We start from the raw sequence: 11,297 nt of genomic DNA, 5'->3' as shown, positions 1-11,297 counted from the left end.
TCCTGTGAATAGCGAATGGGAATGTGACGTCATCAACGCCAAGTCGTCCATCTTTGGAGGACACTAGCGAGCCGAGGAGCTGTAGATTTTTTAACTTTACACGTTTTAAACTTGGTTGGTAGGCACTGTTATGTCACCTTCTGTAACAACGACTGCTAAGACTAAGTATAAATATGTTGCGGTATCGGACATGAACATTTGTATTGAACTTCCCTATTGTCAATATTCAAATATGTTTTTATAAAGGTAGGTTTAGGGTTTTCCTTCCCTTTATACCTGTCTCCCTACATTCATCTACCTGTTCCCCTCCCTTTATCTACCTGTCTCCCTCCCTGTATCTACCTGTCTCGGGTAAGGAGGGAGGGAGACATTTACCTGTCTCTCTCTCTCTCTCTCTCTCTCTCTCTCTCTCTCTCTCTCTCTCTCTCTCTCTCTCTCTCTCTCTCTCTCCCTCCTTCACTCCCTCACAGTGGCTCGTGCTGCAACCATCTGCCAATAACAAGCCTGCTGAGACAGAGAGAGAGCGCGTGAGTGAGAGAGCGAGCCACATACTCCACGGCGCGCGGGGCTCGTGCAGCATGTCAGAGATGTGAAGCGGCGGGAAGCAGCATGGCGGGAGGACGGCGGGGTCTCGTGGCCCCTCAGAACACGTTCCTGGAGAACATCGTCCGTCGGTCCAACGGTAAGGTTCCGGTGCTGTCCGTTTACATTTGTTTAAACGGTGATAACGTGATTGTTGTGTGGAATGTCTCGTGGTGGTGTGCGGTTGGTTCATCATCAGAAAGCTCTACTCTGATTGGCTCTTAACATTCCAGAATGTTGCATGTGTCCAGGTAGTTACCTCAATCGCAAGCTAACAGTAAGCTGTAGTTACATCACTTAATGTAGAGGTGTTTGTCTTAATTACAGCTGCTCAGTCAAATCAACCAATGTATATCACTTGTATTCATTTCCACATTGCATGTACGTTTTATGTTGTTAACAGGAATAGAGCTACATTTTATTTAAACTGAAATGTACATTAATATTAAAATAAATAAACCCTAGAACTTATATTACAACTTATAAGATAAGATAGACCTTTATTGATATAGAAATTCAAGTGTTATTGCAGGAACATAGTAAGAGAGAAAGATGGTACACATGGGAATATACACAGTAATTATAAGGATTCTTTTTTATTTCAATAACAAAATATCAAGAAACATGTAGTAAAAGTATGAATAGAAATAACAAAAACACCTTGTCTACCCTTTATGCTACTTCATATACTTATCCAATGTTTACAATTTTATTTAAACACTAAACGGTATGTTATTTAATTTGAAATACATCTTTATATTCAAAATGTTATTTATCTTGATCTTTCAAAAGTTATTTAATTGGCTTTACACCCTATATTCACTTCACAACCCAAATTCTACATTTATTTTGTACAACTAACAATTTGTATACATTTAACTTCATATTTGAATGTTAAATGTACTTGCATATTCAGATATTTACCCTCATTTCTAGAAAGCTATTCAATTATGAGTTGGATAATGTATTTGGAAGTGATCCTTTTATAAAACGATTAATTGCTGAATATCAATAGATTGATTGATATTTAATTGAATCCCTATTTCACTTTAATATAAAAACGTATTAGTGTACACTCTCCTGTCATAAATATTATACACATGAATCTGTTCGTTCAGCAGCAGGAAATATATAGAGGGAATCCAAACGTACTCTACTGTTTACCTTCAAATAGGTCACTGTGTACTTCTGGATACAACGATACAACATGTTTTAATATTACAATTAACTTGATATATGGCTGCAACAATGATATTTAAAACTAACTTTGCTCTATTTCAGGCTCCCTATCTTAGTCTCATCTCTGTTGTCACTGTTTCGTCTGTTTCTGCTCCTTTAACGCACTTATCTTTTCAACTTTTCAGTTTGGACATTATCACATAGACAGACAGGTACAGACCAGAGTTTCCACATACTGTCGTGTAGATGTATCCATCCCCTTCCGCTGACCTGTGATGTATATATACACTTATATATTACATATATACAGCATATATTTATTATATATACAAAGTATATACCGTATATATATACTGTATATAACACACACACACACACACACACACACACACACACACACACACACACACACACACACACACACACACACACACACACACACACACACATTTAGAGTTTATGCTCTGTTTTAAATGTATCATCCAGACGGTGAACCTCCTGCCCTTTGTGTGATTCATAAATTCAGCATCCATTTTACTGCTTTTTCTGACAGTTGAGTCTCTTGAATGTTACATCTCTAACTCTAACTCTTTCTCCTGGCTTGTGACCAAATGTTTCTCCTTAAATGTACCTGACATTATGGCTGTAGGATATGAAGACACATACAACATGTTATTGAATACTGATAAACATATTACATGCACTCCCATTTTCCTTGTTTCTTTATCACAAGATATTACTTTTGATGAATTTACAGATATTAAAGTGTACTCAGATCTGCCTTTTTGCTGATTTCAGTAATCCTAAATTGCGTGTTAAATACAAAAATAAATATTTTTTCAACATTCTTTAATTAAACATTGAATTGAACACAAAAGGCACCCAAACAATTATAATAATAGTGCAGTTCCCTACTGACACCCTCTTCCGACTAACTAAAAAAGTGTATTTTGAGATGTGTCTATTGAACAGGTTGACATCTAAAGTTGACAATTAAAAAAATAATCTATCGTGCAGCCCAACACGCCATTATTCCAGCAGCAAACCAGCATTTCTTATTTTCTGGAGTTACCTGGCTAATGTGAAAATAATGAACATCCCGAAGCTCAAACTACACCCTTCAGATAACCATATGTTTGAATCAACTCCTCTATTAGACAGTGTTAATACACAGTATAACATTCTTAAATATGCAGAGGGGATTGTAATAGATACTAGAGGTGAACCCAATCCTGCTATCTCAGTAGAATCTATTACACTGATTGTTTGAATTACAAATATCCAACGTATGAGATTGTTTCTCATCATGGTAATTTACCGTGAAACCCCATTGACTCCACATTAGGCCACAGAATTAAAGTTAAGCGACTCTGCTCTAAGGCTGTGTTTAAATGTGACATCAGCACAATAAATCGCAGCCTCATCAGTGGCTTCGATGACACGGTCAGCAGAGAAGCAGACCTCAGCCAATTAAAAAAGGGCAAGGGCACATTAGATGATGTTTAAAATGCATGGTGTTTATAGAGTGCTGCAGGAAGGAGTCCTAAAACCCGGACATGATGGAGCATTTCTTCACTTCCTGTTCCCTCGTCTCAATGTCAGTGGGTTCTTTCAATAGGATTTTTATCAGATCCTAAAAATAGGGTTGGCGGTTGGTCCTAAATGCTCTAAACGTTAATATTTAACATTATGAGTCAAACATGCGGTTGCTAAAAGATACTGCAGATGTTCTTGGGAATTTTTAAATACATAGCATTTAAGCTTAAAAAATCACAAGTAGTGTTCACTTGTTAAGATACATACTGTAGGATAAGATGTAATGTTGAAAAAACAGTTGAAAAATTACAAATAAATCAAAAATCTAGCTACAAGTAAAATACATATTGATAGCGAAAGATTTATATATCTGTGTAAGGATTTATATTTCCTGTTTGTTGGCCACAGAGCACATTTTTTTCACAAAATAATCAAAAATGCAACGGAAAAAGCCCATTGGTTCAATGCAGTTAAAGGCATACGTTTGGGTAGGTGTACAAAAATACGTCAACCTCCTTGCAGCACTCTATTCAATGTTTACCTTACCTGGCCATCATGGAGGACAATACTGCTGATACTGCAGAGTTTTCAGGGTATATAAGCCTTTTTAATCATGGAGATGTTGCTCAAACTTGACTTTGTGGATCATATTTTATAGCCTGTTGTTTTTTTTTTGCTCGTGGCAGCAATCCAGAGATGATACTCTCTATCAGTCTTATTCAGAGTTCATATTCCTCTCGGGATGAATAGTAAAAACGTCCTCTTACTTTAACGTGTCCAATACTTTAGTTAACGAATATCCTTAACATTAATGACATCAACCTTAGCTGTGAAACATACCAGAGTAAACATCAGCATGTTAGCATTGTAACTGAGAGGATGTTGGCAAGTTGATGTCGGGTCGGCTTATATCCTAAAGACACACGCACAGACAATAGAAAAACAACAAATGTATCTCTGTCCGTCAGGCATCTTCCTTCTGTTAAACTCTTTCCGTTAAATGAGCACTCCATGGATGTCGGATTAGCCTCAATTATGCTGCTGTTTAATTCAGCGTAACGATAACCTATGGCTGAACAATGGATTAATTTCACATTATGCTGCTCACCCCAATTCACCCCCAATGAATGAAGTAACAAAGGAGGAATTCAAGCCTTAAACTCAGAAGAGCTGCTGGCACTGATAGGCTGCAGTGTCCATTAAACCACACAGTTAGAAACATTCGTCCTGATTTGTTTAAACGTACATTTTGGCCATATGACACATTTCACTTTTTTTTTTAAATGAATTTATTTTCCACAAAATCAATATGATTTAGGTTTATTTGTCGTGACTGTGTTGTGTGTGTTTCATACGGTAAAAATAAATCTCCATCCTGAAGTAGGTGACATGAACTTGTATTTTGCATTGGGGGAAGTGGTGTAGTTAAAGTCCTCGGAGGTTCTCCAGCAGAACGTTAAAGCCTGCAGGCTGCACTCCAGCTCTCACCATATCCTGCTCTTCTGGGATTCAACTCAGGCATTTGTTTGAAACATTTAAGTTTAAGCGTAAAGTATTCATGAAGTCTTACCTGAATGTGGAAGTGATGGTCTTTGGGGTATTATAATGCAAACATAGGAAAACACAACACAAGTGGTACACAGGAAAAAGTCAGGTTTAGGTTCATAACATTCATAACAGCTGAATGACTACTAAGAACATCTGCTAGGTAGCTTTGGACAAAAGTCTCATCATGTTGAAGGAAAAGCAGGTGAAATACTCAAAACGCTGATGTCTTGCTGTCAAATCTTGCTCCATAATAATACAACACATTGATATTAATCTTTAAAGGTTTAATCTGATAGTAAAGGTCCAACATGTCCATCATATCTCATTCTAAGTGGCTACAACTGTATCTCAAAGCTTCATAAACGTGTTGGCTTGCACTTGAAAAATGGGAGAAAAACAAGCATAATTTCTGTATGGAAAAAAACAGCATTAAGAAATAAATAGCCTTATGTGTACATTTGTAAAACATATGTTATTTTCCTTTTAAGTAAACACAACATATGACATCCCACCTCATTCCCTGTTTTCACGAAATACCTGTATTTATTTTCGTACTTCAAAATCTATGCAATCAAAATCCCAAATCGCACTAATATAGTAAGTTGGAAAAAAGTGTCTTAAATACATTTGGGTACATTAATGATATGTATTATAAGCTGCTTTACATTAACAAGTCAAAAGTGGTCAAAGGTAAAATATCAGACATTTTAAATGCATTCAAAAGACAGCTATGGTAAAAAGAGACAATACAATTGCACCAAACCAAAATTGATTCTTAAATTACCACAGCGTTGAAAAGAAAACATTGATCGGTTACTTTTGCTAATATACTTAGTCGCTTTTTCCGAAATCCACTTTTCCCATCGGCATAAGTTACATCCATCACACGGCAATTATTTATAATAAAAGCTCTCCTTATGCATGCTCCTGATGGGAATAAAACACACACACACACACACACTGCTGTAAATGTGCGTGTTTGTGTGAGTTGCTGCTGGTGGGTTGTGATTGTCTGTTCGTGTGTCTATACCTACAATACATCACAAACACTGAGAGACTTTGTTTTTTTTACCATGGTGTAAACAAACCTTCTAGTTCACACCTGATCAGCTACGTGGATGGATAGGTCTGTAGAAAGAAAGAAAGATAAATACGCAATATTTATCTGTGTAAGGGATGTATGATTCTGGCTCAAATAACAATTATGATTTGTTTCATATTAAGGCGGGATTATTGATCCCAGTTTCCTATAGTCTTTTAGAACAAAATTGAATCTATGTTTCTAACACTCAAACTTGCAAAAAGTTAAGTTGCTAAACAGCTGACTTTGTGTAAAAGGGGTAATTAATAAATGTCTAAATAATGATTAATATACCATTAACTGTAACGTTGCAACAGTTGGGTGATACTTTCAATTGTCTATCACCAGAACATTCATTGGCAATCAATTTTACACGAATCAATCAACTGTTACATTTAATCTAAACAGGTTTCAGCTTCTGAAAGTTAATCTGTTCTTGTTTTCTTACTGTTCGATAACTTTTTGTTGGACAAAACAAGGAAAGAAATCATAAGAAAAGGTCCCAATAGACTGCAAGGAAGCTTTGATTTTGTATTTATATTATGGCCCAAATGATTAGGAGATAATCGGTAGACTAATCTATAATAAAAATAATTGTTAGTTGCAGCCTTAATCAACAGTGCAGCCCCACCATGGTTCTAAAGTTGTGAGCCCATGCACTTAATGGGGATAAGTTAAATCTGCTGTTTCTGTGGTCAGATACAAACTTCGTGCTGGGGAACGCTCAGATCGTGGACTGGCCGATCGTCTACAGCAACGACGGCTTCTGCAAACTGTCCGGGTACCATCGGGCCGAGGTGATGCAGAAGAGCAGCACCTGCAGGTACAGCCATTTTATGTTTCAAATATTTGTATTGAGAAGAAGCATACAAGTGTAAGCAATAGTACAGACTTCTTTGGGGTGGAAAACATGCTTCCCCTTTTCAACATAGAAGACAAACAGAACAGCCAACAAGAAATAATAGAGAAAAAACATAGCATGACAGGAATACCATACTTAAAGACATACAGAGTCAAAGTGGGAAAGAACATACAAAACACTCCTGCCATTTTATAATATGTTTCTTAATGCTCCTAATGTCTTTCATTTCTGTAAAGCACTTTGAATTGCCTTGTGTTGAAAGGTGCTATATAAATAAACTTGCCTTGCACACGCTGATGTTAAACCAGAGGGATGGAGAGTTTATCACTACTGTGTGTTTTTACTTCTCCTCCCGCAGCTTCATGTACGGAGAGCTGACGGACAAGGACATGGCGGACAAAGTGCGGCAGACCTTTGAGAGCTACGAGATGAACTCTTTTGAGATTCTGATGTACAAGAAAAACCGTGAGTACTTCATGTTTTTTTAACAATACAAATTACAATGCAAATGTACCCCTGAACCCCCAAAGAACCAGAATTAAAATGTTTCTTGCTTCACAGCAGCTCCATTTACAGACAAGAATGAAACAAGAATACATACAACATTGAACTATTACAATACAATCATTGAGGAAAATATGTTCTAGTCCCTACCACCTACTTTAGAGATGAGATTAAGTTCCATATTTAATTTTCCTATTGACCGGTGCACAAAGAGTCTGACCCTAAAAATATGGCAGAACCCTGTTTTCTCAGGTAACAATAGCCGCGTTCACACCGCAGTACTTTTCCCACTTTATTTCCGATATAGTTCCGAAAGGTCGCGTTCACACCAAAAAGAGCCGGAACTAAATTAGTTCATGAGAACCTTTTTACCCCCTTTTCAGTCCCTGCTAGAGAGCAGGTACTTCCGTGGGAGAAAAAGGTTCCTGTTTCTGATTGGCTGGGCGGAATGAAAACCACACCCCGTAAAACTCCCAAAAAGTTTTGTGAAGACGCCATTTTATTATCCTAGCATTAGCATGATTAGCATTAGCATTATTAGCATTATTAGTATTAGCCCAGCGCAGAAACGCAGAAAGACTAACTTATGGCAATACAAAACAAAACATGGGAGCGGTGGAGTGATGAGGAGGTGTCGGCGTTCTGGCGATTTACTCTGAAGGCTTCAGTAGAAGCTGCTAGGAGTCCCAGCAGCTTCTACTGAAGCCAGTCCCCAACTCCGGGGACTTCCGGCCGGGGACTCCGGGTGGCAGTATACGCCGTGAAGTTGTTTGCAGCCTGCCAGTAAACCCAAAGCAGAAGAAGAAGAAGTGACGTCAGCGGCTTCATTTGCCCTCAGGGAACTTATTCCGGTGTGAACGCGATCTGTAGTAGTTCATGAGAACTAAAGAGTTCTCATGAACTAAGTTCTCATGAACCTTTGTGGGAAAAGTACGGTGTGCGGTGTGAATGTGCCTAATTTTTCATTTATTCTTTGAGGAGTCCTATTATGGTTTCCAAAGTTTTCCCTGATACATAGTATGAAACCTGTTAATGATAATACTATTATGTGTCTTCTTTAAGGACATATTTGGGGACAAAGACAGTGTTATTGTCCTGTGTTAGTATTTGTTTGGGTAGGTTGATTCATAGTTTCTCAAGAAGTTGACCTATAACTTTTAATCAGATTGGTGGTTTTGATTTGTGGTGAGTAAACACAGACGAGTACATTTCAACATTGGGCTTGTAAATCAAGCAACTGTCTTGGAAAGTAAATGGGCATGTGGTAGAAACAATTCAAAGACCCTATTTGTTCCAGTCCTGATAATGGATGTAGCGTAATGAGTGAGCCATCTCACGTCCTAGCTGCACAGGCAAGGAGCTAGACTAATTCAACATGACAAATAACTTAAGTTTTAGTTGTAATATAATTTCCCTTTGGGCAAGTGGATTTCTTATTGCCTTTAAAACCTTGAACCCTGGACTCGCCCCAAAGGACTTAAGCCAGCAGGAAAATGATTCTGTTTGTTCTTTTGCAGACAGATTCAAAGTGGTCTCCGGGTAGCAGATGGTCTATCATAACACCCACGTATTTGTATGAAGATACCTACTTGATATTATCATTACGGATAACAAAAGGAGCGTCAGGTGGTGAAACAAATACAATTTCCTCTATTTTCTTTGTCTTAATCTCAAGAGCTTTACGCTCAGTTGGCAGCCTCTCAACGAAAGAGACAGAGAAAGATGTCTATTGAATATAATAAGCCTCTCAGTTTCACTCATTTAGTGCAGATTTCTTTGTTAAAGGAGAACAATACCACGCGAAGAACAAGCAGCTACTTTTATCAGACTTAACAAGACTGTTCAGTTTCACAGTGACATGAAAATAGCTAGTTCCAAAACTGCCAAATGGCTGCCTTTAACAAAGCCCCCTTTTATCCAAAGTGCTTTTTTCCCTTGTGATTGGAGTGTCGATGTGACATATGGAAAGGTGTACTTGTTATTCCCCGGCTTTTTATTCCCTAGCAAGCGACACAGGAGAGTAATGGGGAGGAAAAACAAAGACCCTGTTTAATATTTAATGCTTGACTCCCTCAACACTTTGGCCACATGAGTACAATCATTTATGTACATATATATTATATTTATATTCATACTTTTCACGTTATTGTTAAAAAGCTTCCACTGAAACCCAAACTCTGAAAGTTCAGTAGTTTTTTGAGAGCAGTATGAGGTTGTTTTTGAGTCAGAACCAAAAGAAGGTGTTTTACTGAGTTCTACATCAGTGTTCACAGGTGGTGCTACACCCGACTGGCACAGGGACAAATGTGTATGTGTGGTTTTCGCTTCAGTTCACACTGGCACACAATATTACACATGCTGTGCGGATACAAAACAAGATGCTGTGTGTACCAACAGCGCTGTAAACAAAACAGTCACACTTTCAAATTGCTTATACAACACTGAAAAACTATTAATGATTGAACATTTAGTGCAGCTTCTCCACCAGTTGCTGATGTTTGATTATCAGCTTTTCTATGTCAAACTGAAGTCTTCAGTCCACTTAACAGGGTTCGTCCTTACACACTCACAGCCAATTAAAACACGGCAAAGGAGAAACAAAACTGCTTCAAAATGACTGTTAACACTTAATGTACCAATTGGAGATTGGATTGGACCAGTTAAGAGACAGAGGACATCCGTTCTGCCATTTAATTCAGAGACCGAGAAAACCAAGAGCCCCTGTTATTGGGTGTAGTTTGCTAAAGAAAATAGTTCCTACACGAAACCCCTCTCAGAAACTCTGTGGATTATCCTGAGTAGCCGGGTCATGATTTTATGAAAAGAAATCCTGGTGAGTTCTTTTCTTATGTATTTCTTGGTTGAGTGCCATCTACTTCCATTATACTGGAGAGAAGGCAGACATCTGTATGGCCAACATCTCAAACACTCTGCAACTCAAACGATATCATCTGTTGATGAATAGCACTACAGGAAATAGGAAAACGATGTACTTTCCATTTTGGGTTTTCTCCCCCTGTCCTATCATGGATGTTTTGATTGGAAGTGAGACAAATGTATGAAGTCTGAATGGGGTTTTGACTCATTTAGAGCTGCCCTGTCAATGGTGTAAATTGGATTGTTGACACTTTAAACACCTTCTCAATACACAAAATAGATTCAGCAGCTCAAGGTGAAACGGTTCATTCTCACTTTCAGGTGAGTGTGTTGAGTTTTGATGGAAACATTTAGTCTGACTTCCTTTGTGTGTGTGTGTGTGTGTGTGTGTGTGTGTGTGTGTGTGTGTGTGTGTGTGTGTGTGTGTGTGTGTGTGTGTGTGTGTGTGTGTGTGTGTGTGTGTGTGTGTGCGCAGGGATGCCAGTCTGGTTTTTCATGAAGATTGCTCCAATCAGGAACGAGCAGGATAAAGTGGTCCTGTTTCTCTGCACCTTCAGTGACATCACCGCCTTCAAGCAGCCAATCGAGGACGACTCTTCAAAAGGTGGGTGGGGCTAGAAACGACTGAAACTATGACAATAATCAACTACAATTCTTAGGCACTGTTAGTGTCTTTGTTCACACACTGATTAACTGCGCTAGACATATTAGAGAAGAAGAATGTTCTAAATATTTAGCTGCAAAACTGTCAGTACAAACCTCTGAAAAACAAAACATTGGTCATATCTAAATCTCCTCTTAAAGCTTTGAAAACAAGGTAATAGGACCAGCCGGTTTTCACTGGGTTTGATCAATATCGTGAGACAGTCATAACGCATAAATAGATTTTTATAAGAAACCTAAGAGGGAGTTGTTTTAAGGAGAACAATTGGTGTTTGTTGATCCCTGTGGGCTAGCTTTAGGTTTTTTTGTGGCTTTCCAGAAAACACAATAATTTCTCAGTGAGGTACTCAGATGAGTACCTGGAGTCAGTGTTTGGTACTCCAACTTCTGGCTCCACTCAAAGTTATTTGATGAAGCCCTCTGTATCGCGATCGTCAACGGGGGGGGGTTGCTAGTGGAGTACTT

The 11,297-nt window shown here is 38.2% G+C and overlaps 1 protein-coding gene across 1 annotated transcript; it reads left to right on the top strand.

Annotated features, from left to right (window-relative positions):
* Window positions 1–559: 559 nt before the first annotated feature.
* Window positions 560–10,773, top strand: LOC104945833 (potassium voltage-gated channel subfamily H member 1-like; the record flags this gene model as incomplete). Its single annotated transcript, XM_010771557.1, has 4 exons — window positions 560–682; window positions 6,626–6,749; window positions 7,147–7,253; window positions 10,645–10,773. Coding segments are annotated over exons 1-4 (433 nt in total), but the record flags the coding sequence as incomplete, so codon positions are not given.
* Window positions 10,774–11,297: the final 524 nt, after the last annotated feature.

This window comes from Notothenia coriiceps, unplaced genomic scaffold (assembly GCF_000735185.1).
Source record: "Notothenia coriiceps isolate Sejong01 unplaced genomic scaffold, NC01 NC01_scaffold00010063, whole genome shotgun sequence".
Classification (NCBI taxonomy): Eukaryota; Metazoa; Chordata; class Actinopteri; order Perciformes; family Nototheniidae; genus Notothenia; species Notothenia coriiceps.
Note: the sequence above shows the minus strand (reverse complement) of the source record. Positions and strands in the feature narration are given on the sequence as shown.